The 27,994-nt window shown below is 61.9% G+C and overlaps 8 protein-coding genes across 8 annotated transcripts; 4 read left to right on the forward strand and 4 right to left on the reverse strand.

The window, feature by feature from the left end:
• Nucleotides 1–167: 167 nt before the first annotated feature.
• On the forward strand, nt 168–1,772 carry F751_3032 (putative trans-2-enoyl-CoA reductase, mitochondrial; the record flags this gene model as incomplete). The annotated part of the gene is made up of 5 exons (XM_011398900.1): nt 168–308; nt 433–569; nt 733–865; nt 1,027–1,433; nt 1,556–1,772. 5 exons carry the CDS (start codon nt 168–170, stop codon nt 1,770–1,772), a joined length of 1,035 nt encoding a protein of 344 aa, XP_011397202.1.
• A 400-nt stretch (nt 1,773–2,172) lies between these two features.
• Nucleotides 2,173–3,073, reverse strand: F751_3033 (hypothetical protein; the record flags this gene model as incomplete). The annotated part of the gene is made up of 4 exons (XM_011398901.1): nt 2,173–2,303; nt 2,437–2,610; nt 2,734–2,815; nt 3,032–3,073. The coding sequence occupies 4 exons, from the start codon at nt 3,071–3,073 to the stop codon at nt 2,173–2,175; spliced, it is 429 nt and encodes a 142-aa protein (XP_011397203.1).
• A 2,953-nt stretch (nt 3,074–6,026) lies between these two features.
• Nucleotides 6,027–15,240, forward strand: F751_3034 (Eukaryotic translation initiation factor 5B; the record flags this gene model as incomplete). The annotated part of the gene is made up of 24 exons (XM_011398902.1): nt 6,027–6,135; nt 6,273–6,353; nt 6,482–6,873; nt 7,211–7,310; nt 7,754–7,855; nt 8,190–8,483; nt 8,709–9,145; nt 9,301–9,365; nt 9,517–9,656; nt 9,850–10,503; nt 10,705–10,803; nt 10,963–11,049; nt 11,256–11,413; nt 11,655–11,762; nt 12,030–12,138; nt 12,371–12,453; nt 12,626–12,787; nt 13,011–13,115; nt 13,306–13,399; nt 13,615–13,812; nt 14,015–14,283; nt 14,507–14,602; nt 14,959–15,120; nt 15,223–15,240. 24 exons carry the CDS (start codon nt 6,027–6,029, stop codon nt 15,238–15,240), a joined length of 4,122 nt encoding a protein of 1,373 aa, XP_011397204.1.
• A 420-nt stretch (nt 15,241–15,660) lies between these two features.
• On the forward strand, nt 15,661–17,531 carry F751_3035 (putative sugar phosphate/phosphate translocator; the record flags this gene model as incomplete). Its single annotated transcript, XM_011398903.1, has 4 exons — nt 15,661–15,719; nt 15,912–15,982; nt 16,173–16,772; nt 17,185–17,531. The coding sequence occupies 4 exons, from the start codon at nt 15,661–15,663 to the stop codon at nt 17,529–17,531; spliced, it is 1,077 nt and encodes a 358-aa protein (XP_011397205.1).
• A 500-nt stretch (nt 17,532–18,031) lies between these two features.
• On the reverse strand, nt 18,032–18,886 carry F751_3036 (60S ribosomal protein L13a-1; the record flags this gene model as incomplete). The annotated part of the gene is made up of 3 exons (XM_011398904.1): nt 18,032–18,493; nt 18,679–18,762; nt 18,878–18,886. 3 exons carry the CDS (start codon nt 18,884–18,886, stop codon nt 18,032–18,034), a joined length of 555 nt encoding a protein of 184 aa, XP_011397206.1.
• A 1,126-nt stretch (nt 18,887–20,012) lies between these two features.
• Nucleotides 20,013–21,517, forward strand: F751_3037 (Hypersensitive-induced response protein 1; the record flags this gene model as incomplete). The annotated part of the gene is made up of 5 exons (XM_011398905.1): nt 20,013–20,064; nt 20,154–20,258; nt 20,361–20,465; nt 20,676–21,115; nt 21,371–21,517. Coding segments are annotated over 5 exons (849 nt in total), but the record flags the coding sequence as incomplete, so codon positions are not given.
• Nucleotides 21,518–21,811: 294 nt separating this feature from the next.
• Nucleotides 21,812–23,057, reverse strand: F751_3038 (hypothetical protein; the record flags this gene model as incomplete). The annotated part of the gene is made up of 4 exons (XM_011398906.1): nt 21,812–21,994; nt 22,187–22,359; nt 22,593–22,779; nt 22,956–23,057. The coding sequence occupies 4 exons, from the start codon at nt 23,055–23,057 to the stop codon at nt 21,812–21,814; spliced, it is 645 nt and encodes a 214-aa protein (XP_011397208.1).
• Nucleotides 23,058–23,896: 839 nt separating this feature from the next.
• Nucleotides 23,897–27,981, reverse strand: F751_3039 (DNA ligase 1; the record flags this gene model as incomplete). The annotated part of the gene is made up of 10 exons (XM_011398907.1): nt 23,897–24,041; nt 24,218–24,355; nt 24,503–24,574; nt 24,787–25,274; nt 25,547–25,699; nt 26,155–26,256; nt 26,347–26,691; nt 26,847–27,002; nt 27,209–27,355; nt 27,796–27,981. The coding sequence occupies 10 exons, from the start codon at nt 27,979–27,981 to the stop codon at nt 23,897–23,899; spliced, it is 1,932 nt and encodes a 643-aa protein (XP_011397209.1).
• Between the last annotated feature and the right edge of the window lie 13 nt (nt 27,982–27,994).

The following is a 27,994-nucleotide window of genomic DNA, read 5'->3' on the forward strand; positions in this document are numbered from 1 at the left end:
TTTTCGAATACGATGCTGCTGTTGGTAACTTGAGTTTTTTTTTCTAGAAACTTTACGTTGGGGATCACATAAGCCGGCACAGGCTTTATATAACCTGCACGCACTCGACTGACCCATCGTAAACCCAAAACATTAAAAAAATCATCTCGCGAAATAACACTGTCAGAATGAGTTATTCAACGTCCAACAAGGTCTTGTCCCTCGAGGATTACACCTTGGAGAAGCCGGGCTCGACCTTCAAGGTGGTGGAGAAGCCCGTCCCCGAACCGAGTCAAGGGGAGGTCCTGGTCAACATCACACTGCGACCGGTGAGATGCGCATGGGGGGAGGCAGGGCTTCTGCACTGAGCTTGCTGTTTGCAGCTGAGGAGAAGGTGGCGGTCTCTCCGTCCGGGAGAAAGCCGCCCTGATCACGGAGATTCCACCCACGCAGGTGAATCCCGCCGACATCTTTTCCATTGGCGGTGTCTACCCAGGCTTCACCCCGGCCTCCCTCCCCGCTGTGGTGGGATTGGATGGAGTAGGCGTGGTCGTGAAAAACGGTCCTGGCGCCACTGCCTTCGAGCCAGGGTGAGCACCCCGATGGCTCTCCTGCCAAGATCGAGCTTGTACAGCGGGTCCTCCACAGGCATTGGCCGTGCAGAGCATCCGCATGGACGATGCTCCAGGGCCCCTGTATCCAAAGGATCAAGGTAGCTGACGTGCGGTTCCCACACACCGCCCCGTATCGCAGGACGCGCGTCGTGGCGGCTCCTTGGCCCACGAAGACGGGCAATGGCACGTGGCAGCAGTATGTAACGCTTCCAGAGGCCGCGCTGCAGCCTGTGCCAGAGGGGCTCAGCGATGAGGCGGCCAGTCAGTTCCTTGTGAGTTGTACTGGGGTTGGTACAGACGCCGTTAGGCAAGAGGTACTTGTCACGCCGCATACATGCCTGTCGCCAATTGCAATGCCCCATGCACAACCTACTCTCCCAGCCCTTCCCATTCGAGTCCAATGCCAGGTTAAGATTGCTTCCGTCCCCTGCAGGTCAACCCCGTGACTGTCTATGGGTTTGTCAAGACGCTGGAGACCGACAACCTGATCAAGAACGGCTGGATCGTGTCCAATGCGGCAGGCTCTGCGCTGGGCCGCATGTTCATCACATACGCCAAGCACAAGGGTCTGAAGACCATCGCTCTGGTCCGGCGCGAGGCTCTGCGCGAGGAGCTGCTGAGCCTGGGGGCCGCGGCGGTGATTGTCACCGGCGAGGGCGTGGATGTCGAGGCCGAGATCAAGAAGGTCACCGACGGCGAGGGCGCCGACGCTGCCTTTGAGTGTGTGGGCGGCGATGTCTCTGGCATCGTCAAGGGCCTCCGGCATGGAGGGGCCCTGATCGTGTACGGCGCCATGGCGGAGTTCACCTTTACTGCCGGCATCCCCGACATTCTGTTCAGGTGGGAGGGTTGGAGGGGGTTGGGGAGGAGCCTAATTGGGGAGCTGGGGCCTGCATGCCATGCCTCGAGCTTCTCATGCTTGCCTTGAAGACATGCATCGCCCTCTGCCCCGCCCTCCTCAGAGCCGTGAAAGTACGCGGGTTCTGGCTCTCAGACTTCTTGGCCGAGACCCCAGCGAAGGAGAGGGCCACGGTCGTGCGTGAGGTGTTTGAGGGGATGCTGGAGGGCACTCTGGCCATTCCCCCTGGCGGCAAGCACTTCTCCCTGGAGGACGTGCAGGAGGCCATCGCGGAGGCCACGAAGCCTGGACGGGGTGGCAAGGCCTTCCTCAGGGGCTGATGTGTCGAGCGGTCCAGACGCTGCGACGTGTTTTGCAGACTGGTGCCCATCGCTGAGAATGGCAAAGAAACCCTTCCCTCCCATTGGAGCAACGGAGATGCTCCCCATGTACCACTCGTGTGAGATTGTCCTACTTGAAGGGCATCATGGGATGGCTGTGAGCTAAGAATGCTCGGTTGATCGAGGAAGGGCAACATCGCCCACATGAGGGTCGGAGCATCACGTGGCAGCATCGTTGCCCTTGCACTCAATCCTGAGTTCTGAGAATACAGATTTCCTCAAGTCGTTTCCAGATCGAACATTTGATTGATGTACACTTCATGCTGGGTCACTCAGGCAGGCAAAGGGAGGAGCGTGAGTCAACTGCTGCGGCTGCGTCGTGAGCACACTTGGTGAGGCATCATTGTGGCCGGTGCCTGGATTGGGCACCCTTTCCAGCGCTCCTTTCCAGAAGCTGGCCAGCCTCTGCTGCAGACAGCTGCCCCGGCAGGTCCTCCACGATCAGGGGCCCGTCCTTGGAGGACAGGGTGACTGCAGCAGGGATGGAGGATTGTTGGGATGTGCATGGGAGGATGGTGAGGGCGAGACTGAGCATTTGTTGCACGGGACGGCGAAACCAAGTCCTTGCGGTGCAATCACACCCTTCAGGGAGCTTGAGGAGGACAAGCGTGGAGCAGGCGGGCCCATCTCAGCACAGCGCTCAGCGCCCCAGAGTCCTCGCCTGTCATCAGGCCGCAGTACTGCGCCAGCAGGACTGTCAGGTCCTTGGCCAGGCCAGCCGCCTCTGCCCGACATGCCGGGTCCGACAGGAGGCTCTCATACGCAGACGGCGAGGTCCCTGCGCATGCAGGTGGACGGGCGGGCCGTGCGTCGGCAAGCACAGGCTGCTGAACGAGGACGCGGACCGCGTCGCTGCCCCACGCGACTCCACCACTCCTCGGCCCTCTCGTGCACCACCCACCGAAGAAGTCGGCCATGAACTGATGGCCCAGGCGAGCGGTGACGGCCATGGTCCCGTCCTCCACCACCACATCCATCACGAACTGGAAGAGGAGGGTGTGGGCAGCTCAGGGCACGGCCCCAGGGGGCGGTTCAGCGGCCCTTGGTTGCCTGGGCGGCCTTGCCCCCGCGGTCGGCACAGGGCATCCGCCAGGAGGTCCCGCTCATCAGTGGGGCCTGGCAAGGCTGCACGCATCGCTGCACGCAGGCACACCCGGCCCCTGCAGGGCATCCAGACTCGCCTGTTCCTCGCCGCTGACGGGATCGGCAAAGGCCAGCTTGCCCACCGTGCGCTGGACCATGCCCCAGACGCTGGTGCGTAGCGGGAAGTCCCGGGGTGCGCCTGGGGGGGCGGGGGTAGACGGGGGCGGAGGTGGCGGGGTGCGTGGTGGGACGGGCAGGAAGACCCGCACTGGCGGGGAGCGAGGGTGGCGCGGGGACAGGGGCCACGAATGCAAGAGCGCCCCTCCATGGGTACGTCCAGCACTCAGCCGCGCCAGCCAACCCCCTCGACCCGCGCACCACTGGCAGCACGGGAGGCCAGCCAGGACAGGTAGCGGAAGGGGGCGTCGCCAGGCGCACTGGGCCCCGCACCGCCGCCTGGCCGGGGTAGCGCGGTATCCCAGGAGTCCTGTTCACACCCCAGGATGTCAAACTCCGGGGGGGCCCTCCCCTGCTCGCCCCACCCGCCCCCGCCTCGCGCGTGATCGAGGCGGGGGGTGGGCACATCGTCCTCGCCCGACCCGGCCCTCACCCCTGCCGCGTCGGCCATCAGCGCGCCCGACGTGCCGTGAGGGTCCGGGCACCCGGGTGCCGTCCCCGGGAGCCTCCGCGCCAGGATCTGGGACAAGGTGGGGGTGGCGGCGTCCAGCAGCTCGTCCTCCAGTGGGGCCAGGCTCGGGGGCGCCCAGCCTCCCGCCCGTGCCGGGGCCGCACAGGGGGGTGAATTCCTCTCCGTGGGCGAAGCCCGCGACCCCACTGACACCCGGGGGGGGGTCCCTGCAGGCTCCGCCGTGCCGCTGCCCGGGCGGGCACTCTGCGACGCGCCGCCTGCAGCGCTCGGTCCCGTGGCCGGCTCCAGGTGGGAGGCTGCAGAGCTGCTGTGGCCGGTGGGCTGCGCAGTGGAAGGGCTGCGGACCTCGTCCGGCGGCGGTGTGTGCCCGCGAGGGGCGCTGGCCCGAGGCTCCGGGTCTGCGGGAGAAGGGTGGGGCGGGGGCAGCCTGGCCCTGGGATGCCGGTGGGTTCATGGCAGACGAGGGGTTTGCATTGCTGGCCGACCCGAGGGATCCCGGGCATGGGAGGTGCCACCGCTGGCAGAAGAGTATGAGTCGGTACGTGTGTCGGCAGGCAAACAGCAAGTGCTTGCGCTCACAAGCGGACATCTCTCCATACCCTGCCGACCTTCCAGCTCGTCGACGAGGATGGGATCGTCCAGCGTGCCCCTGCCTTGGGTGGAGGGGGTGGGCCCGGCGTGCGACGAGGCCAGAGTGGCGGCTGGGGTGGGCGGCAGCCCAGTCAGCGGTCCTCCCAAGGTGTGGGGCGAGCTGGAGGGCGGGGGCCCGCCTTCGCCAGCAGCCCTGCAGCGTGTAGACAGGAAGGGCAGTCTGTGGACATGCAGATGCTTCAAGTGCCACTGGCGAGGCTCCCCTAAATGCACAAGTGGGAATTACCTGCTTCTACATCAGTGTTGACCGCAATGCCCCCCAAACGTCCACCCCCCTCAGCCATGCGCACCGCGGCTCGCAGCCAGGCGCTGGCACCGACTCTGCACTCGCAGCTGCCCTGGCCACGGAGTTACGATTCGTGTTCAGCGCTCGGAGTGGTTGCCTGCCCTCCTGGCCACCCGCCCAGCGGCTGCTTGCGGGTGCCGTTCCGCCGCTCGCCTGTCCTTCGAGGCTCGCGTGGATGCCTCGGCCTGGCGCACACGCCAGACTCGCTTCGGTGTGGTACCTACGCGGCGGCGCAGCTGCAGTGCCAGATTCTGGGCGCACAGGGTCCTGCCTGGATGCCGTGGGGCCGGCTGTGTCGCCTGCGGCGTGCTGCTGCCAGGCGGCAGCGGAGGCCTCTGCCTGGAGGGCTGCCAGGCTCGGGAGCCCACGTGGACGTCCAACTGTCGGGTGTGATGTTGTGAGAAGAGGGAGGTAGGCGTGTGTCTGCGTGTGTAACTTTGGTCTAAACCTTGATTGACAGACTGCATTATAGTATGACACTCTAGCCCGAGGTGCTTCAGCACTGGAATCACTGCCTCTCAATTTCCCACCAGGAGTCCACCCCGCTGCGTCCATATCCCCGCGCGCACCGATGGGGCGGTTCCAGACCTCTACTGCGGCGCGTCGGGCATGCTCCAGGGCAGGGACGGACCCCCCCGCGACCCGGGTGTTGTCGGGGCGCAGGAGCAGCATGCCCCTGCACACCGGCGGACATGTCACCACCAGCTTGATACCTGCAGGGAAATCTCGGCCCAGCTCCTTGAGGGCTGTCTGCTCCAGTCCTACAGCATGCTGTGTGCCTGCGTGGGGGGTTGAGTCGGTCCCAATGAACTGGCCAGAACTGCACAGCTGCCATTGACAAGAGTCCCCAGACCACAGCACTCTGCCACACCATCTGTGAGGAGAAACTTGCGGGTGCCAGACGCGGCGTTCGGCTGGTACCTCAAGCGTGCGGGGGCACTGATGTCAAGCGCCTCGTCCACTTGGAGGAGATAGCATCCAGGCAGTGCCACGCCGTGCATGTCCTGCGCAGGGGAGTGGTGGGGCAGTCGTTCCGAGATCTCGTCCCGGGCGTGGCTTGGCCAGGACTTGCACCTCCTCACACCATCACCTCCACGCAGGCTGGCAGAACTTGCTGGCAGGAACATCGCAGGTCACTCCCAAGAATGTGTCGGAGTATAATGCAGAAGTCAGCATTGGCGGCGTTCGGAACAGTGGCAGCAAGCCAGTCGGGGCGGGGTGCACAGCCCTCAGCCACGGGCTCGGCCATGGGCGCCAGGCGAGGGCGCTACATCGGCCAAGGGGTAGGCAAGCTCCTGGCGAGATCAGCCATGCAGAGTCATATTGCCAAATTGCATCGCCCTGGGTGTTGTTCATGATCACAGAACAGCTCGGCCTCAAATCGCAATCGAGAAGTCGGGCTGCTGCGCGTGCTGACCAGGTCGGGCGAAGTGCGCGCAGCGATCGGCCTAATGCTCCTTCACTAGGCTGAGTCACGCCGAGGGGCATCGCAGTGCCATGCACCTCACCTCTATCCACTGTTACGATGCCGCCCAAGAAGAAAAATCGCAACTTGGATGATTGGGAGAAGGACTTTGCGGCACTCGATGAGAACGGGGAACTCAAGGAGCCCGAGGAGGCACTCACCAAGCCTGGTGCGCTGAAGTGGATGTGTAAAAAGCCACGTCGCTGATTATTCGAGTCACTTCCTCGTCGGATAGCAAATTCTAGGAGCTCTGAGCCTGGAAGCAGTCCTCGGGAATGCTCACTTGCCTGTACCCCACCCCTACAGTGACGAAAACCAAGAAGAAGGACAAGAAGAAGGGCAAGAAGGCAGCTGCATTCGACTCGGACGATGAGGCCGTACCCGCTGGTGAGGAGGAAGGGCCCAGTAAACTAAGCCCTGGGCAGGCGTCCCCTTGTAAAGTCCTGGCGCCTAGCTGCATGAGTAGGCCAGAAACTCCCTCCTCAGCACCCCTTCCCTTTGGTCCTTCTATGCAGTGCTCACACCTGCTGCGGGAGCTGCAGGAGTGGAAAGCGAGGACGATGAGCCAACCATAGGTCCCACAAAGGCCTCTCGGGGCAGGAAGGCTGCACCCGTCTCGGTCTTCGAGCTTCTCGGCGAGGAGGACGAGGGCAGCGGGGCAGAGGGAGAGGAGGAGGAGGCAGCGGAGGAGGAGGAGGTGGCAGAGGAGGAGGAGGGCAAAGGTGCCACTGATGAAACCCCAGAGCTACGCCCAGTGCCCATCGTCGCCAAGATCGTCGGCCTGAAGCAGCACCCCAAGGCCGACCGCCTGCGGGTCGTAAAGCTAGCCGCCGGACCGCTTCTGGGGGACGTGCAGGTTGTGACAAACGCCCCCAACCTGACCAAGCAACAGCTGGTAGCGTTAGCGGTGAGGAGGGGTGTGTGGCTGGGTCGTGTAGCGGGTGCACCGCCACAGTTGGTGTGGGAGCCTCCTGCTTGCGGAGCACTGCCATTACACACCAGGGATCCTGGCCCAGGGGTGCAGGAGCTGTGAGCAAAGTGCTCCACTCTGTGCGCCCTCTGACTGTGCATGAGCATGGTTGATGTCCGTGGTCTGCTCAATCTCCGGGACCCTGCAACTTGTTCTCCTGTATCTTGCTCTCCCCAGACTGATTCTCAACCTTCGCCCAAACCCCACACCACACTCACACACACACACACACGTACTCACACACTCCCCATCCTTGTCCATGATCAAATTGCAGCCCGTGGGGTGCAAGACGCCCGGCACAGGCATGGAGATAGCCCACACCAAGCTGCGGGGCGTGGAGAGCGCGGGGATGATATGCTCTGCCCAGGACCTGGGTTGGGCGAGTGGGGCTGAGGGCGAGGCAGCCCGTGTTCCCCCAGGCTTGCTCCCTGGAGAGCCCATCCCAGAGGAAGAACCTGCTCAGGTACAAGGCTGTGCTGCATGTCTGCATCCCGGACATGGAACTAACGACGCCCACAACTAGTTTACGGAGCAATGCATTGTACAGGGGCACCGAGGGGTGAACGACTGCTGTTTTCCTTCAGCATGGATGCACTAACCCCCCTCACTGAGCTCCAATCGTCCCTCAACACCCCATCAGGAGGAGGAAGCCGGAGAGCAACATACTGCAGGTGCTCAGCGCATTGGTCTGTGTGGGGATTGCTCGGGAGTAATTCCCCAGTCCTCTGGTGTGAATTGCCACATGAATCTGAGCTAACCCAATCATGTCTGGTCCTCACCTTGCCTGGTCCTCCACAACTTCTTCACGTGGCTGCAGATGCTGAGGAGGAGACCATGTTAGAACTAGAGAGCAAGAAGAAGAGGAAGGGCAAGAAGAGCAAGGCTGCCACCGATGCTCTCTTTGCTGCGCTGGCGGGGGGTGAGGATGACACCCCAGGGGAAAGTCAGCTGCCCACTGATGCTTCTATTGCTGAATCATCAGAGAATATCTCTGCTTTTGAAGGTTTGTGGGAGGATTGATTTGGTGTTTGAAGGGGTGGCAGGAGATCGAGCTGTTGGTTGGGCATTGTGGGAGGTGAGGGATCATTTGGACGCAGTGTTAAATCATTTATGGACCCAATTGAGAGTTTAGTATTTTGCATTGTCATGGTACTCACCACCATGCTCCTCTGACTGAGGCTGGCCAGCCAAGCAAGTGCAACAGTGTGTGCCATCCTGCTCACCCACCCCAAACCTTCCACATCGTGAAACAGCGCTCACCCTGGGAGCTGATGAGCTGCAGCTCGGCCCCAAGAAGAAGTCCAAGAAGAAGACTGCGCGTGCTGAGCTGGATTTGGATGCCCTCTTGGCAGACAACGGTGGTGATAAGGCTGTGACCCCCCTCACAGAGCCCACCCCGTCTGAGACATCCAAGGGAAAGGACCGGGAGAAGGAGGAACCAGCGGCATCAGATGCTGAGCTGGACGCACTGCTCGCAGAAATCGATGCGCCGGCACCGGCTGCCCCAGTCCCCGCACCAACTGGGGGGGGAAAGAAGAAGAAGAAGGGTGAGACTGCAGAGACTGGGGGAGGGTGTGTGGTTACGGTGATTTCCAAAGTCTATGGGGCTGTGACTGGCAAGGAGGGCCCTGCCCACCTGGCAGAGGGAGTGGGGATCTTGAGATTACCTGTACCTGCAGACACTCGCAATGCGCTGGCAGTCGTGCATTTGCTTCGACGCCATGGTTCTATCAAGCAGTGCTTCATCGTCGCAGCGCACCCATGCTCCGCAGGGAAAGGAGGGAAAGGCAAAGCCGACGGGGAGGAGGAGGACCTTGACGCCCTGCTGGCCGAACTAGGAGTAGAGTTGCCAGCGTCGGCAGCTGGAGTAGGGAGTGCAGCAGCGTCGGCGCCTGGGGGCCCGAGCGACGCCACCGAGGAAAACGGAGGTGGCGGCGAGGGCGGTCCTGCCACGTCTGCGGCCGCAAAGCGCAGGGCCAAGAAGAAGGCTCGCGATGCCGCCAAGAAGAGCGGTGGCGCGGTCGAGGCGGAGGGCGGGGAGGAGCCCGCAGCGGAGGAGAGCTCTGAGCCCGCCTCCGCGTCTGCCAAGGGCGGGAAGAAGGGGGCGCCCAAGGTGTCTGCTGCCGTGAAGCGCATGCAGGCCGCCCTGGAAGCCCAGCGTCGTGCAGCAGAGGAAGCTGCACGATTGGCTGAGGAGCAGCGGCTCAGGGTGAGCTGTCTTGTTTTGGTTCTGAATCCCTGGGACTGGATATGCTGTGCAGGGGCCGAAGCGTCTTGTGTGTGGGACATTTGCTGCACCTCTGAAACCCTCCTGAGGTGTCGAGGCATCGTCTTGCACTCAGACGACCGTGCCTTTCATCCCAGGAGGAGGAGGAGGAGCGTGCTGCTGAGGAGGCTGAGCGCCAAAAGGCCGAAGCAGCTGAAAGAAGGTGTGCTGATTGGCTTGAACGATTTGGACAATCGGCTGGCACAGGGAGGCTGCCACGCATAAAAGTCTACCCTCACAGAGCAGTGCAACGCAGAAGACTGGCTGACAGGCATTGATGTCATGACCACCATCCCCGATCCCTCACTCAACAGGAAAGCTGAGAAGCTGGCTCGCCGCGAGCAGCTGAAGAAGGAAGGGAAATTGTTGACAGGCAAGGCCAAGGCTGAGGCCGAGAGGCTGGCCCGTGTGAGGGAGCAGTTCCTGAAGCAGGCAGGGATAGACGTCGATGCAGGTTTGTGGAATGGGGTGGGAGGGGGGGGATCTAGTTTGGGACGGTGGTTGGGGTGAATGTGTGAGTAGAGGGTGTTGACAGCAACACAGCTTTTGGACATTGAGTTGCTGCATTTGCGGAAATCCACGCTGCCCAGCATGCATTGCAAGCCTCGCTGGTTGTTCTGCTGACGCTCCTGGTCCATGCAACACAGGCGCCCCCAAAAAGAAGCCGGTGTACACAAATCGCAAGAGGACGCAGCCGCGCAAGCAGGTGAACCCAGAGGCGGAAGGCCCTGTGTCAGCAGCAGCCGAGGAAGAGCCCGCACCGGCCCCAGAGCCAGAATCCGAAGTGCCTGCCGATGAGCCAGCAGCGCCTGCCGATGAGCCCGTGGAGGGTGCCGTGGAGGAAACCTGGGAAGCGACTGTGGACGACTGGGAGGCCATGGACGAGGACACGCTGGTGCTTCCAGGCCAGCAGCCCGCTGCACCCGTTGCGACAGCCGCTGGCACTCCACAGGCCGAAGTTGCAGAGCAGAATGGTGAGGCGGCGACGTCTGAGAAGGCTGTGGAGGAGGCGGTAGCAGAGGAGGAGGAGAGTGACGAAGAGGAGGAGGAGGGGGAGACCAGCAGCAGCGATGCCTCGGAGTCGGGGAGTGGCACCGAGACTGAGTCTGAGTCCGAGTCCGAGTCCAGCTCCGAGTACAGCAGCTCGGAGGAGGAGAGCACGGACAGCGAGGCGGAGATGGAGGAGCGGATCGCGGCCCAGCGCGAGAAGCGTGCGGAGCGCAGGAAGCTGGCGATGGCCCTGCGCAACCCTGCCGACCTGAGGTCGCCCATCTGCTGCATCCTGGGGCATGTCGACACAGGTTTGCTGATGGGGTTTGGGGCCCAGGGATATCTTGGTTGTTTAGATTGCTGAGGGAAGGGCCGGCAATGTGAGAGGGGAACCTTTTGGAGTAGTTGGGTGTATGGACACTTTGAGGTCATGGGATCAGTCTTTGTGTGCAAGTCGCCTTGCAACTTGCAATGTCCCACGCATTATACACCTTCTGATACCCTACAACCAGGCAAGACCAAGATCCTGGACAACATCCGAAGGACAAATGTGCAGGATGGGGAGGCCGGCGGCATCACTCAGCAGATTGGGGCCACCTACATTCCTGGAGGTGCGAGTGTTTGTGGGAGTGGATTGTGGAGAGACGCAGGGCCTGGCCAGCTTCTCAACATCCAGGCGGTCTCGTCACCCTCAAGGGAAAGGGCATAGCGCGTGTGGCGCGGGAATAGGCGCCTCACAATGGCCCTGTGCCCGCCGCTCGTCCTTGCAGATGCCATCCTGACGCGGACGGAGGAGCTGCGGCGTGGCAAGAGCTTCGACCTGAAATTGCCTGGACTGCTGGTCATTGATACCCCAGGTGTTGGGGATGGTCTGCCCTGGGGGGGGGGTATGTGCACAGCTTCCGTGGTCCCTCACACTCCTCAGTTGAAATGTATGAGGGGCCTCCTCTGGCCGCATCATATCAAGCTGGACTGGCATGCCACGACTTTCCCAGAACCCTGCTTCGACCTGCGCGAGTTCTGCCTTGCTCTGTGACCACTCTCGCTCAAAACCCGTTCCCAGGCCACGAGTCCTTTAGTAATCTGCGTTCCCGCGGATCAGGCCTGTGCGACATTGCCGTCCTGGTGGTGGACCTCATGCACGGTCTTGAGCAGCAGACCATCGAGTCCCTCAACCTCCTCCGCATGCGCAAGACGCCGTTCGTCATTGCCATGAACAAGGTAAGGGTGGGGGGCGGGGGGGAGAGGGGGGATGATTAGAGGGTGATGGGAGAGGACCTACCAGGCTAGGATGGGTAGGACGGATGGTCTGATAACACCCCATGGGGCGGACTGAGTGCAGGAAGTCTCCACATGCGCCCAGCCTTTTCTGGGCTGTGCTGCGCCGCTGTTCTGCGCCGCGCTTCAGATGCGAGCCTGGCCCATGCATCACGTAACCCACACTGACCCCTTCTCCCCCCAGGTCGATCGGCTGTATGGCTGGAAATCTGTGCCCAACTCGCCCATCATAGACGCCCTCGAGCGACAGGCAGAGCATGTTTGCACCGAGTTCGAGCAGCGCATGGACAAGGTGTGGAGACTTTGGCATGGCCCTGGGGGACTGGGGCCTTGGGGTTGGGGTGTGGAAGGAAGGTGTGCAGGGATGTTTGTGAATCAGTGCCTCCGGCAGAGGGGACTAGGTTGACAAGGGGCCCAGATGGAATGGAGGTGCGTGCCCTGCCGTCGCACCCCTGGTGGTCTCTGCATGGTTCCAGGCTTGAGGAGCGGCTCCACTTGTCAAAGGTGGGTATCCCGGGCCCCCAGATCCTGAGATCCCCTGCTCCCCCTCGCGCCGCAGATCATGCTGCAACTGAACGAGCAGGGCATGAACGTGGCGCTGTACTGGCGCAACAAGGACCCCCGCTCCTTCATCAGCATCGTGCCCACCTCGGCACACACCGGAGAGGGTGAGGGGCAGGCGGTCGTGTGTGGGCTCAGGGGTGTTGGCCGCCCTGCCCGGGCCATGTAGATGGAAGGGCGCCAGCACGGAATGCTATCCATCTCCGAACACCTTGTCAGACACTGGGCATATTGCTGTCGGCGGCCTCCTCCCATATCAGGCTACACATGTCCAGCGAAGATGTTCCATGACATTTTCCAAGTTTCTGCAATCTTCTACCCACCTCTGTCCCGCTCCAGGTATTCCCGACTTGCTCCAGATTCTGGTCAAGCTTACCCAGACGGCCATGGCCGAGAAGCTCACCTTCGTCAACGACCTGCAGGTGGAGTTGGGAGGGGGTGCAGGCTACAGGTGTGGGGCCGGCTGCTGGCTGGTCCTGAGCAATGGTGCTCAGTGCTGGGGATGGCAGCCATGTGCTCCTCACTGTTACAGGACACTGATTTGAGCTTCCAGTAGGTCCAGGCAATACACGCTCTGCTCCCTCCTTTCCACAGTGCACGGTGCTGGAGGTCAAGTCCATCGAGGGCTTGGGCACCACCATCGACGTGGTGCTCATCAACGGGCAGCTGCAGGAGGGGGACACCATCGTGGTGTGCGGGCTGGGAGGCGCCATCGTCACCCCCATCCGAGCCCTGCTCACGCCCCAACCGCTGCGGGTGAGGGTTGGGGACCTGGTTTGGAAGTGGCAGGGCGATGTATGCAGTTCCTTTTGCTGATGCCCAGTTTGATTGTGTTCAAGTAATCCTGCCGGGCATGGCCAGCTTGCCTGGGCCATGCCGGCTGCCAGTTCCTCACCAGGATGCCCTGCACAGTAAGCAGAGATGCACGATTTCTCTCGTTGCCTCACCCACGCCGCCCTTTCCACCAAAAACTGAACAGGAGATGAGGGTCAAGGGCACCTACGTGCATCACAAGGAGGTTCGGGCCGCAATGGGAATCAAGCTGGCAGCCCACAACCTGGAGACTGCGGTGGCTGGCACGCAGGTGAGGCAGGGTGCCAGGCGGTATCTTCTGGTTCCGGGATCTCGGGAGGGAAGAGCACGACATCCATTGTGGTGCGGCGGTAAACTTGGAGGGGTCCCGGGAGCACAGTGCAAAGTTCATGCTCCAAGGGGCCAGCTTTGAAAAGCAGGATAGAAGTCATTGCCCCTCCTCCTGGCCACCCGGTCCCCAGCTCTTTGTGGTGCGGCCGGACGACGACCTGGAGGCCCTCAAGGCGGAGGTGATGGAGGACATGCAGGACATATTTGCCTCCGTCGACAAGACTGGTGCGAGGCCACATGATTCTTAACCTTCGGAGGGGGCTGGGGGATGGTCTCGGTTCACTCATGTGGAGGCTCGCTGCATGGAGCAGGTCGCCAGCCAAGGCGCCCCCTCCTGGGGCAGAACGGCGTCTTTGCTTCCTGTGCACAGTTCCTTCCATTCATCTGAGCTCCTGTCCGTCGCCCCTCATGCCACCCCTCCCCTCACATTCTCCCCACAGGCGAGGGCGTGTGCGTCCAGGCGTCCACGCTGGGCTCGCTGGAGGCGCTGCTCGCCTTCCTCAAGACGCCGGAGGTTAACATCGCGGTGTCGGCCATCAACATCGGGCCGGTGCACAAGCGTGACGTCATGCGGGCCAACGTGATGATCGAGCGCGGCGTGAAAAAGTACGGCGTCATCCTTGCATTTGACGTCCCAGGTGCGCTGGGCGCTGCAGGGTGGCGGGTGTGGCTCCAGGAATATGGGGCAGGGCAGGGATGGGGCTGGCCGGCCGCGCTTACAGGCAAGCTCTGGCCGATAAACGAGCAGCTTTGGGTGCGATCACCACCCCCGTCCCTCTTGCAGTCGCCCCTCCCCCCCCACCCCATACACAAACCCACCCACACCCACCCCCGATGCAGTGAACAAGGAGGCGCGTGAGATGGCGGAGGAGCTGGGTGTGAACATCTTCACCGCCGACATCATCTACCACCTGTTCGACCAGTTCACTGCCTACCTCAAGCACGTGAAGGAGGAGGAGCAGGAGGCCGCGCGGCTGGAGGCGGTGTTCCCCTGCGTCCTGCGCATCATGCCCACCTGCGTGTTCAACAAGAAGGACCCCATCGTGGTGGGGGTGGAGATCGCAGAGGGCATCGCGCGCATTGGGACCCCCATCTGCGTGCCGTCCCAGGTGAGGGGGAGTGCAGGGGCGGCGAGGAAGCGTGCCGACTCGCGCCCGGCAGGGGGCCTGGGATGCAGGAGCTGGCGTCGCCGTGGCCGGGGCTACCCCTGTTTGGACCGTCTCGCTGGTCTGAAGTGCCATCGCGGCATTCCATGCTCAAGAAGCGAGTGAGCATGCTCTCTTCCAGCTCTCCACAAAGCCTCGCCCTGCTCCTCCACCCTCACATCATCAGGGTGGGTTTGAGCTGGGCCGCATCGCGTCCATGGAGAAGGATCACAAGGCGGTGGACACAGCAAAGCGAGGGGATGCCGTGGCAATGAAGATCGAGGTCTGCAGGGAGGGTGGATGGTATTTGGGAGGTTGTAGTGTGATTTTTCAGGGCATTGGCTTTGTATTGCAGGGATGGTGTTGCTGAAGGAGCCGTCTAGGGAGGACATGGATGGTCCAGTGGGGCTGCGCCTGCCTACGCCACTGTGAAGCTTCGATTGGTGTGCCGATGCACGGCCCACATGCCGTCATGTGGCATGCCATGCTCTGTTGCATGCTGGCTTGTGTACAACACAGGGGAATGCCGCGACGACTCTCTTGCACTGGTCCCCGATCAGCACTCTCTCAAGTCCGCGACACATTCAATCATGTCAGCATCCCATCTTTCTCACCCTCTCCCCCTCTTCCCGCACCCAGGCCACCAACCCAGACCAGGCGGCAAGGCTGTACGGACGCCACTTTGACCACAAGGACGACTTGGTGTCAAAGATAACCCGCAAGTCTATCAATGTCCTGAAGGACATGTTCAGGGACGACCTGACCAAGGATGACTGGAGATTGGTGGTCCGCCTGAAGAAGGTGGGCAGGGATGTGCAAGTAGAAAGCTGCATGGAGTCAGCTCTAGGACGAAGAGTCTGTGGCATGGCTCACACTAGCTGCCCACCATGATAACCCTTGCAGGTGTTCAACATCGACTAAGCAGCGAGTGCTGATTGCAGCTCAAGCATGATTTGGAAGCAGCAGGGTACATGTGCTTCCCTGCAGGCCTCCCCTTGTGCACCCTTGTGAGGCAAAGTTGCAGCGCTCAGGCTCGCAGCCGGCTGACAAGGCGGTCCCAACTCTGGCCCCCCTCAGCTCTGGAAAAGGAATCTCAGGGCGACATACATCGACCCGGGAACCCGGCCAGTGCTTCAAACCGCAATACATAGAATCGAAAGCCTTTCGCGGCACTCTCGACGCACATACTTTAAAAACAAAGTCTAAAACAGATTGAAGTGAAGTACTTCAGTGTGCGCGGCTGGTCACCGGGGACACGACGAGGGGGGGTTAGCAGCAAGCACCTGAGCGGCGGGTGCTTTGGTGTGCCTCTTGTTAGGCAGAGGAGCACCTCTGAGCGCCATGGCAATCTCCGAAGAGAAGAGTAAGGCCATGTGGCTGCAAATCGCCGTGACATACGGGTGAGTGAAGAGTAGGACTTCCAACCCTCCGACCTGGTTGTGCTGTGCGATGTCAATTCGCTGGAAACACTGATGTTTGCGCTGCCTCGGTTTATGGAGAGCACATCTCGTTTGGACTGTTGTTTGTGCGGGTTCGTGTAGGGGCATCGACCCCAGCCACCCGGCCAAGGATCTGTTGTCACCCCGCCCCAGCTACGTCACGCTATGGATCGGCCTCAGCTCCACCGTCATCATGTACAACAAATGGGTGCTTTCTTTCTCCGGTGAGGGAGCAGGCGTGGGCCGGGCACGGACCGGGTCAGGGCCGGGGCCCTGATGGACGCCATGGTTTAAATTGCGCCAGGCGGGTGCTGGCTCCCTGGGGTGCTGCTGTTGTCAGCACAGCCCGCCTGGCCTTGAGTGCCACGTTCATTGACCCAAGCCCCCCTCACATCGCCCTCACGCCGCCCTCAGGGTTCCCCTACCCCGTGGCCCTGACGCTGTGGCACATGGTTTTCTGCTCCTTCCTGGCCACCGTGATCGTGAAGCTGGGCTATGTGGAGCCCATCGGGATGAGCCGTGAGACCTACCTGCGTGCCATCGTGCCCATCGGCTTCCTCTACGCCGGCACCCTCTGGCTGGGCAACGCTGCCTACCTGTACCTGTCTGTGTCCTTCATCCAGATGCTCAAGGCGCTCATGCCCGTGGCCGTCTTTGGCGTGGGCTGCATCTTCGGCACCGAGGCCTACTCCCCCGCAACCCTGGCCAACATGCTGGTGGTGTCCCTGGGCGTGGCCATCGCCAGCTGGGGCGAGATCAACTTTGTGCTGGTGGGGGTGGCGCTCCAGATGCTGTCCATCGCTACCGAGTCCACACGCCTGACCCTGGTCCAGATCCTGCTCCAGCGCCGCGGCCTCAAGCTCAACCCCATCACCACCCTCTACTACCTGGCCCCCGCCTGCGCCGCCTTCCTCCTCGTCCCCTTTGCCCTCATCGAGGCGCCCAAGATGCTGGCAGATGCCGAGCTGGTCATCGCGCCCGCCATCATGATCAGCAACGCCGCTGCCGCCTTTGGTGAGTGCAGGTTGCAGGAGGGATTTGGATGAGGGGCGGGGTCATGTTGACGGGATCATGTATGGCAGCGTTGAAGCGTGGGCAACACACCTGGTCTGGACCTGCTTGCATGGCCGCGGTCCACCTAGAAGCGGTGCTGGCCACGCTTTCTCCCCAGGGCAAGTGCTTGCCAGTTGCCTGGTTGGACCGTGGGGTTCGTCCGCAGCGCATCGTGCTGCCACCTGACCTGCATCAAGACCTCACTTCACTGCCCAATTCGCCCACCCCTTGAAACCATCGTTGGACCATCCTGTCGCTATGTTCGGTGTACACGATTGCGGCATCTTGCGCTCACATGCATGTCTGTCCTCCTGGTTGCCGGTATCTGCACAGCCAACACACTCCCCCCCCCCCCCAAAAAAAAAACTTCCAGGTCTGAACATGGCTGTCTTCCTGCTCATTGGCAAGACCTCCGCCCTGACCATGAACATCGGCGGCGTGGTCAAGGACTGGCTGCTCATTGCGCTGTCCTGGGCCCTCTTCCACTCCCCCGTCACTGCAGTGAATCTGGGCGGCTATGCCCTGGCCTTTGCGGCCGTGTGCTGGTACAACGTCCAGAAGCTGAATGCCATGCGTGCGGCCGCGGAGAAGACGGCGCCGTCCTCAGAGTCGACCGACGAGGAGCTGGCCAGCCTCATGAAGGACGGCAAGACGCGGTCGCCCAGCGTCAAGCGCCCCGCCGGGACCAGCGCCGAGCACAAGCGCTCGCCCAGCACGTGATAGGGCCGGCCGCTGACGCGGCGGCGTATGAGGGTGCCGATTCCGTGGAGAGCTTTGCGCCCAGAGGAATGACACGCGGCGCACGACGCGGGTTCATCCCGAAGAGGACCGGGGAGCACCATGCGCTCAGAGCCCGGCAGCGCCGAAGACCCACCCCATCCCCCGCTGCATGCCCCCCTCCAGCACCCTGCCTGCCTCCGATTCTTCATTTCCTGAACTTGCCGCTGGTGTTTCACCCCGTTCCACATGGCTCTCCGGCTGCTCCCACATATGAAACATGGGCACCGAGATCAGTCTGGTCGTCTCCGTTGCCCTGCAAGGCCCGACGTCGGTCGCGCCAGGCCATCGTCAGGTGGGTAGGTGGATCTGCATCCCTGGGCGCTGCAGGGCCGGAGGCTCAGCTCGCGCCCACCCTTGGCCCCCTGCTGGGCAACCTCTCGCCACCCCTCTCTGCAACCAGCGAGACCCACTCTCACAACCAGGAGGCACGGCATGCCAGATCACTGCACGGAGGCCTCGGCCTTGGCGCGCAGCGCCGCCAGCTTCTTCTTGGCGACGTAGCGGGCGGCGGACTTGATTTTGCGCTTGTGCTCCAGCTCCTTCACGGTCTCCTGGTGCTTCCAGCCGATGGAGGTGGCAATATCGCCCAGCGCCACGTTCCTGTGGCCGTGCTGCAGGCGCAGGACCTTGAGCGCGTCGGGGATCACCACGCGCTTGACCTTGTCATAGGGGGTGGGGATGCCCTCGAACACCTTCAGGCGGGCCAGCGCGGCCGCGCCGCGGGCGGTCTTGTGCGGCACCATGCCGCGCACGGTGCGCCACAGGATGCGGGAGGGCGCCCTGAACTTGACGGCGCCGTGCCGGGGGTTGGAGACGGACCGCTTGTTCAGGAAGCGCTCGTACTTGGCCTTCTGGCGCACCATGCCGCCGGAGAGGGTGATGTTCTCGCAGCTGACGGCCACCTGTTTGTTGTGGGGGAGGGGTTCGAGGTGTGGGGTCGGCAGCACACCAGGGGGGTGTCCAGCACCGCATGTCGAGCGCGCCGATGCCTGAAAGCACTCATCTCCAGAGCATGTCCCGGTGTGATACATCGCTGGACTGCCCTGCAGCGTGCGCAGAGGCTCCGACCACCCCGCCCACGACTCACGATGTGCTGACCGCTCAGGAGCTGCTTGGCGATTACGCTGGCCAGGCGGCCCAGCATGTGCGTCCTGCAGTCAATGACGACGGTCTGCGGGGGGAGAAGGGGGGCCAGGTAGGGTGAGCGCGACTCCTCGCCGTGCCGGCACCCAAGGGGCTTCCCGCCAGGGTGGTGACAGCGGAGTCCAGCGCGAGGCCAAGCGTACCTTCGTCATCTTATCGCCTGGGTAGCTCCTAGCTGCAAAGCAGGGGAAGAGGCAGGTGTCGACCGACGCTCGGGCTTTGCAGGCGCAGGCCGCCCCGAGTTCGTAATAGAAAGGGAGGAATGCAGGCCAATGTCGAGCGCCCTCGAGACAGTGACGAGATGAGGACGACAAACGAAACGACGCCTGTGTTCAGTTTTGTGTGGATGTGCACAACCACTAACTCGTTCAAAGGTAATATCTCATGTTGTCATGACTGTAGGTGAAAACAAAATCCCTGACCTGCCCGATGTGCACCTTGGCCGTCTGGGTGGTATCCTGCTGCGAGAAGATTTTTGAGCAAGCATAGTCCCCTCTACTTTATAACGGCAAATCAAGTTATATGATTATGGCTCTTCAGCACGGGGTATGCCTAGCCAGGACTGGCGAATGCGTCTTATACTCGGACGGCGGATTCACACTGTCGCGACCGTGGGAAAACTCATTGAGGAGTTGAACATGCCAAGCCCAGGACTGAATTTGTCAGATGTGAAACATCAGGAAAACATATGCATGGTAGAGATCGGCAACTGCCAGCACCTCGCCATGCGAACCTCATGGCTACCAAACTGCAGAATTCACAGCCTTGCAACCCATGGGGCTACTCACCCAGAGCGGGACCACACTTCTTCCGGATTGATCAACACATCTGTATAATTCGAAATACCCGAGTGGTATCTCCCTGACACATGGCGGAATATATGTGGACTGGATTTGCCGTCGCACTCAGAAAGAAAGATTCAAGGGGTGGATACTTGCAACTCCCGAGCCGGGCCAGAAAAGGTGCATCGCCACAAGCCCTCACAGTCAAAGAACATTTTCATCTCATAGATCACTCGAACAAGAGTCTCGCAAGATGGGTCAGTGCTTTACCACTGTCGGTGCGTCAGGGGTGGGGGTGTTGGAGTATTGACGCGGAGTTGCAGAACGGTCCATGACCGGGGACTCACATGCCCAGCCTCCTCTACTCCCTCCACCTAGTGCAGATCAGAGCTCGGCGGTGCTCATTGAGCAGGTGCGGGGGTACAGGGAGCGTTCCGGAGTCGTGGGATTTGCGCGCACGCTGTCGTGATTCTCATGGAGTTGATGCCTCCCCCCTTCACTCACCTCCTCCCTGCAGTTTGGCAAATTTAACCGCATCGGTCACCCTGGTAAGTTGCTGCGGCATGCATGGGGTGTTGCCTGGCGTCTTTCATGTGGGAGAAGCTGCTCATGGACCGAAGGCAACTCTCCCATGCAGGATTCAACTGCATCTGGTGCTGTGCGGGAGAGGCTGTGGCCGGGAAGCTCAGCCTGAGGATCCAGCAGCTGGATGTCCGCTGCGAGACCAAGTCCAAGGACAATGGTGCGACCCGGTGGCGGGTGGTGGGACTGGGTCACTCCTGTGATCAGGCGGTGGACGCTTCACAGCACCCTCTCACCCCACCCCAAACCCTCATGGTCGCAGTCTTCGTGGACATCGTGGTGTCTGTGCAGTACCAGGTGGTGCGCGAGAATGTGTACGATGCCTTCTACAAGCTCACAGACTCCAAGAGCCAGATTCGAAGCTACGGTGGGTGCTTGGAACCGGATGCCTCGTGACATGCCCATCTGCGGTGCACGGGGAGGCCGGAGGGTTGGCGCCTGTGTGTGGCATCCCTGCCCTGCATGCTGTGCAGTACCTCTGCGCTTGCTGCCTCTATCTTTCAGGGTCTGTTGAGGTGCCAGACGGATATTACACACACACACACACACACACACACACCTCCTGCCCATCACACAGTGTATGACGAGATCAGGGGCCAGGTGCCCAAGATGAACCTGGACGACGTCTTCATCAGCAAGGAGCAGATTGCGGCGGCGGTGAAGGAGGAACTGGCAAAGTCCATGACGGGCTTCGGCTTCGCCATCGTCAACACCCTGATCACCGACATCGAGCCGGCAGCCAAGGTCAAGGCCGCCATGAACGACATCAACGCCGCGCAGCGGCTGCGCCTCGCCGCCTACGAGCAGTCGGAGGCGGACAAGATCCGCATTGTCAAGGCGGCGGAGGCGGACGCCGAGGCCAAGTACCTGGCGGGCCAGGGTATCGCACGCCAGCGCCAGGCCATCATCTCGGGCCTGCGTGAGTCGGTGCAGACCTTCCAGAACGAGGTGTCGGACGTCAACTCTCGCGACGTCATGGAGCTGCTGCTCATCACCCAGTACTTTGACACGCTCAAGGTGGGGATAGGTGCAGGGTTCGGTGTGGGAGTGGGGTCAGAGACCAAAAGGTTGGCTCCGCGCCTGGGCTATCTCTGGGGTGCACTACCATGCATGCTCGTGAGGAGGGGAGACCCAATGAGTTTGCACCGCGTTGATGACCTCTGAGATTTGGTGGCCCAGGCGTCCGTCTTCAAGGCATGCTGGACCAGTAGAATCTGTCGTTTAATTCATGCAACTCACACACCCTCCGCACCACCATCTCACACCCTGCAGGACATTGGCAGCTCGTCCCGTGCCAGCACCGTCTTCCTGCCCCATGGACCGGGGTCGGTGGGAGAGGCGGCCACCGCCATCCGCAACGGCGTGCTCTCCGGAATGGCGGGGTCTCCCCCCCCGCCCGCAGATCCCATGCAGCGCTGAGTAGAGGGCTAGCACATGAGTCTGCTTGGACAGCTTGAAGTCCTCACACCCAGTTCCATGTACCATGCGTTTTCCGGGTACCCCTCCATACAAAGCAGGGCGAGATCGCAAACGGTAATGTCACTAACAATTCACCCTGACGCGTTGTACATCCGCCCTGGCCCAGCAAGCAGCCCCGTGCCCTTGCCCATTGTTCCAGTGACAAACACTGTAGCTCTTACATGTTGTTGTTCGTCGCAGACCAGGCAGACGGTTCAAGAAGCTCCGCAAAGTATTGGCAAGCGCATGCTCTTACTAGAAGGGGTTGAAGGGGTCAATACGTGGATCATGCTCGGTGGCCAGCTTCTTGCCTGTGCACAGGCAGGAGGTGCACATGACCTTGCCCGTTCCCGCGCAGATGGCGCAGGCCCCCCCCCCGGCAACCTTGGTGTTGCTGCCGGCCCCCTCACATGCGCCGCAGGCCAGGTACCCTGTCCCCTGCACCGCTCCGAGGAAGGGAAGGCTGATCAGATCATAGCAGTGACAGTGTAGAACTGCCATCAGGCAATGGTCAAGGGCCGGGCCAACTTAAAGGGGACTCGGGCGAAGGTCCGCGCTCCAGTGCAGTCACACCCACCCATCCAGGCAGGCCCGCCGTCGCAAAGCATACCGAGCCCGACACCCACCCACCTCGCAGTACAGGCAGCGCTGCTTGTTGTGCACTTTAGCGTTGTTGATCTCCACCAGCAGCAGGGCGGAGAGAACGCCGACCGCGCCCCCACAGAAGGAGGCCACAATGGGGTCCACGTCCGCCAGCTGATTTGGCAGGTGCAAGCTGGCGATGAAGTCGCGGTAGGTGGTGCCTGCAGGGATGTGTTTGGCAGGCAGGTTGAGGGAGGCAGAACGGGGTGCAGTCGACGAGACGGGCCGAGGGATGCCAATGGATGAGGAAATGATTGCGCTCACTCTCCCCTGTGCCCCTCTCCTACGCCTCCTTGACACCTCGACTGGAACTCCAGCCCTCAAGGGCCCAAACATCGAGAGTAAACACGCAAGCCTCTAATTCTCATCCGACACCCCCTAAATCATTGCCCACCTCCCAGGCCTAGGCGAAGCTCCAGCGTGGGTGCCAGCAGGGCACCAAAGCTGATGATTCCGGCCACTGCAGTGAAGTAGTACCGCCAGTACCGCTTGAGGGTCTCGTCCGAGATGGCGGGGAAGAGGGGGATGGAGGATGGATATGTCTCGCTCTCCAGTAAGGCCTCCTTGGACTCTGTGCCTCCCTGGCAAGCAAGGGTACAGGTGACACATGATTTAAGCTGCCAGCAGCAACAGGCATCCTGTGGACATGCTATTCTCCTCCCTGCAGTCCAGACAATCAGTGTGCTTGCTGTCAGTGTCCAGCGAGAGCAGGGATTCCCAAGTTTCCACCTCCAGGACTATCAAATCTCTCCCGCACCTTGGCACGCAGCTGGATACGCAGCCTGCGGACCTCCTCCATCAACAAGAAAATACGATTTCGTCGAGCGGTGATGTTGGCATAGATGTCGTCAAAGTGCATTCCCTCAAAAGACTGATGCAAGGGAAAGAGGGGACATTGGAGGTGGATGCTACGCACGGTGTATTCGAGCCATGGTGCAGGGGCTGAACAAGCAGAGCGCACTCATCAACAATCAAGGTGCGTGAGAAGCAGGGGCCTGGTCAGCAGCACACGCAGGGGGACCACCAGACTCCAATCCACAAAATGGCAAGATACCTTTACAGAGTCTCGAGACTCAATGATGGAAAAGTTCTCTGTGGACACTGAGCTTCCTTGCCTGTGCATGCGAATCAGGGTGTTGCTTGCTTCCTTGTGGTCTCGGTCCTCAAACCTGTGCAATGGCTGGTGAGCAGTGCTCGCCAAAATCTCCATGCAACCCCCTCCTTCCACCGCGTCCTTACCCAGAGTCAGTCTCCTTCCCATTATGCCCGGAGGAGGATGGCGTTTCGTTTGCGCAGTGCACGCATGGCCTTCGCCGGAGGTGCCGTGGCGCTCTGCACAGCGGCGTGGAGGGGACCACTGCACGATGACGGATGTCCGGCCTGGAGCACCTCAGGTCCAGCGACATCACATTGATGGAGTCCAGAGCATGCATCAACAATGCATTGGGGCTGAATATGGGGCAGGGCCTGGAGCTGTAGAGGGGGGCAACCCCGCCCCGCCTGTTGCCTTATCGCGCCCCGCGAAATCTTTCGGAAATCGGTCCCCAGCCGATCTAGCCCAACCAGAGGCAGGGCAAGCCCTCCCATCCCTTCACTACAAGAGTAAGCACCGAGATCTTCATGCCAGCCTCGTACCCCCTGCAAGCACCTGGAGGTGCTTCCATTGAACAAGTTTCAGTCACCAGCATGTTCATCAACCTAGTAGTCATCATCGACATCAGGCTTGGATGCCTTGCTGTTCTGCTGGACCACGGCCTGGGCCTGATACATCTCCGCCACTTGGGCAGGGCTGGTGGAGTCCTCCGGCCCCTTGTCATCCCTCACCCTCATGAGCCGCGGGAATCTGAGATGGGGAGGTTGGCGAGGAAGGACACTTGGCACGTTTGGCCAGCGCTGCACGGCCAGGCATCAAGAGTATGCAAGGCGATCCTGCTCTGGAACTGCCTTACAACCCAGCGTGTAGTGTATCCGCCCCTCTGCTCCCCTTGAACCCCCCGACCGCATCCCCAGCCTGCCAACCTGATGGAGATCCCCTTGGTGGCGTCCACCAGCCCAGTGGCAGCCTTGTGCACCGGGGAGATGGACAGGTCTGCCGCCTTGATCTCCCACACCGCCTTGGGCTCGAACCAGACGTCTGGCTCCAGCGTCTCGCCCCAGCTGTGGAGAGCAGGGACCAGTGCGCGTGGGGCCAGTGCAAGGTGCGAGCCACAACACGGGTCAGGGCACCGGCATGCTTGCGAGCCACCTGCCCTTGATCATTGTACACTTGGCCGTGCCCCCCCCTCCTCCCCTTCCAGGACTCACTTGTAGTACTTTCGCGGACCGGGGATGACCAGCTCCTTCTGGGACTCTGCCAGCTGCTTCAGCAGCTCCTCACTGAAGGGGAAACGGTTCGAGGTGGAGTGAGGGAACAAGGTCGGGTGTGCGGGCATAGCCTCCCGTAGATCCTCGCAGGTCCAAGGGCCCAAGGGCCCACAGTGCCTGCTCCAACTCCTCAGGTGGACCCATGGAAACCTCAAAGTCCCATTCGACACACAGCCCAAACTTCATCCAAAGATCACTTCCCACCCCCCACCCCCCTCCCCAACCTGAAGCCGGTGCCGATTTTGCTGATGGTCTGATACTCCTCGTTCTCCGGGTCGTACACCGCCAGGAGGTAGGAGCCGTACATACCCGTGCGCTTGCCGCGGCCGTGCCAGGCGCCGATGGGCACCAGGTCGAAGGTGTCCCCCACCCCCTCCAGGTAGTCCTTCTTCAGCTTCAGCCAGTGGCTGGAGCGGCGGCTGGGCTCGTAGGTATCGCCCAGCGTCTTCACGATCAGCCCCTCCGTCCCCGCATCCACCGCGTCGTCCAGGAAGGCACTCAGCTCCTCCACGTCCGTCGACACCTTGGCCGTGGCGAACTGGAGCTCGCCGGGGGCCTCACTCAGCGCGGCGCGCATGGCCTCGCGCCGCGTCGTCAGCGACTCTTGCACCAGCACCCGGCCGTCCAGGTACAGGCAGTCGAAGACGAAGACGCAGACCGCCACCTTGATGCTGGCCAGGGACACGTCCTTGCGCGCACGCGTGCTCAGCACCTGCGAGTGAGAAGGGGAAGGGGTTTCGAGCGGAGGGGTAGAGGGTGGGTTCAGGGAGGGTAGAGGGTGGGGGAGGGAGGCCAGGTGGGGGGTGCGAAGCCGGTGGCCAAGCTCACCGTGCACAATGCAAGGAGTGGAAGGCTGGTCGTACGGGATGTGGTGGGGAAATTGGGACTCCACACCGTGGGTCCGACTCCCACCACAAACACCATAAAACCGTGCAGCGCCAGTCAAAACCCACCGTTGTCCATGAAACCACAACCCCACCCCACCTGGAATGGGAGCACACGCTTCTCCACGCGGTCGTAGGCGACGGCCTCGGCATCCAGCACCGCTGACTTGACCCCGGGCTTGATCATGCGCGGCAGCAGGGCTGCGATGTCCGGGTACTTGCCGGTGTTGTCCTCCGAGTTCCTCGAGTAGATCTGTGTGTGATGTTGGGATGGGGGTTTGGGTGGAGAGGGTCCGGGAGACTGGCCAGCAACGTGCTCCTCCCTCGTTAGCCTCCCATCCCCTGCATTTGCAGCGACTCTGTTTCCCACGCATACTCTCAGTGCTCGGCTGGCATGGACCCCCCCTGCGCACCTATGCATGATGCACAAGCCAGATCCGCTCCGCATGGCCACACTGCCAACACCTCGTCCCTCCCATGCTCGAGCTCCTCTCTTCACCCAACACCCCTCACCACCACTCCCCCTCACGGCCACCTCCAACACACCTTCACCGTGCCGTCCTCGGTGAAGTGGATCTGTGCGCGCTCGCCGTCGTACTTGTACTCGCAGGTGAAGGGCGCGTCGGTGAACTTGTCTAGCACCTCCGACACGCCGTTGGCGGGCTTGGCCAGCATAGGCTTCACCGGCACGCCCGGCCGGAAGTGGACGTGGTCGGGCAGGCGCAGCGGGCCATGCGCCAGCAGCGCCGGCACCAGGTCGTCGTAGCTGGGGCACTGGGAGTAGGCCAGCTTCACCGCGCGAGCCGCCTCCTCCAGCCGCCCCGCCAGCGCCTCGTGCGAGGCGGCGGGGGGAGCGGGCCCGGCCGCCGCCGCTGCCCCGCCCGCAGTCTCGTCCCCTACGGAGGAAAGCACGGCGGCGTGCGCCAGCGCGACCAGCACGGTCTGCTCGGCCAGGCCGATGCGCAGCTTGCCCTGCAGCGCGCGCATGACGTACCCGGCCTCGTTGTCGCGCGCCGCCACCAGCAGCTTCACGATCATGGCCTTCTTGCGGTCCTGGCTGCCAGAGCCCTCCGCAGCAGCCACGTCACGGAAGGCGCGGAGCACGCCCGGCACCGTCAGCCGCGGCGGCGGGAACATGGTCTTCTGCAGGCCGCGCGCTGCGGCCGCCACCGCGCCCAGATCGCCGCACTGGCCGTACTCGGCCCGCACCGCCGCCTCCTTCTTCCCCGTCACCTGCGCCAGCGCCTGGGGGCAGGGGGGAGGGACACAAGGCGTGGGGATGTGCCTGCTGCTCCAGGTCATCCACGTAGGGAGAAGCGGGGGGCCATGCATGCCTCCTCTGAATCCTGCCCTGATTGCCACGTGCAGCACCCTCCCACCTGTTCACCTCCACAACAGACCTTGATCAATGTCGCGTCGCCGATGCCCAGCTCCAGGCCCACATGCGCCGGGGCCACCCGGTTGGTGCACAGGTAGATCATGGGCAGGAGATCGGCGGGGGTGCTGGCGATGACCGCCCTGAAGGCGCCGATCAGGATGCGCGTGATCACCAGACGCTGCAGTGGGTGGGGGGGGGGCAACCCAGGTGAAGCGGTGGGTCGATAGTGGCGATTGCAGAGATGCCCCGTCACGGATGAGCTGATGACACGGCAGTTTTCATTGTCGATGTCGCAAGCTGAGAGGGGATGGACGATAGGATCCCGCATGCCGCTACGTGTTCGCCCTAATGAATGTTCTGCCCTGGGCCCCTACCATCGCGCACCTTGCTCTCCTCCGCGATGGCCTCAAAGGTGTCGGCCAGGAAGCCAAAGGGCACCGGGCTGCCGAGGGTCCAAGTAATGACCTTGGACAGATCAAAGTCGGCATGCTCGGCGGCAGCCTTGATGGAGCCCAAGCCCACACCTTCCACCTGGCAGGCCGCGGGATACAGTCAGAAGCTACGTGAGGCGCGCCCGGCCTGTAAGACTTGCAAGCAGAGGTCTCTAGACCAAAGCACTTGCCACTGCAGCACCACAGCCCATTGGTACTGTGTGAAGAATTGGCCCCCTCACCTTGACCTGAGAGCCCTTGAGTGGCGACTTCTTTGCCTTCTTCTTGGCAGGAGGGCCGACGACCTCATCGTCACCAGCAGACTCCTCTCCGGCCAGGCTTGCCCCTCCACTGCTGCTGCTGCCACTGGCAGTCGGCTTGTACTCCTCTTCCTCCTTCACAGCCTCCTGGCGCAGCAACAGTGATGTGAACACTGATCTCCGGAAACCAGGGATGCAATGCTCCGGCGACACTCTGTGAGAACAACCCTTCTTACGCTCTGATTTCCACTTCCACAGTGCGTTGCCCCTGCACTGGTACCTTTGCAAACTTGGCAGCTGCTGCTGCTGGGCTGGGGCTGCCCTCATCAGCCTCGGCGCAAGGCTCTGGCTTGGGCTCAGATGACGCCTGCCGAACAGGTGACGTGGCCGCCAGCGACACAGCGGCTGGCTTCACACGTGCGCCCCCAAAGAAGGAGGATATGTCACGCTGTCGCGACGATGCCATGGCGGGCAGAGGT

Source organism: Auxenochlorella protothecoides, assembly GCF_000733215.1.
Source record: "Auxenochlorella protothecoides strain 0710 unplaced genomic scaffold scaffold33, whole genome shotgun sequence".
NCBI classification, from domain to species: Eukaryota; Viridiplantae; Chlorophyta; class Trebouxiophyceae; order Chlorellales; family Chlorellaceae; genus Auxenochlorella; species Auxenochlorella protothecoides.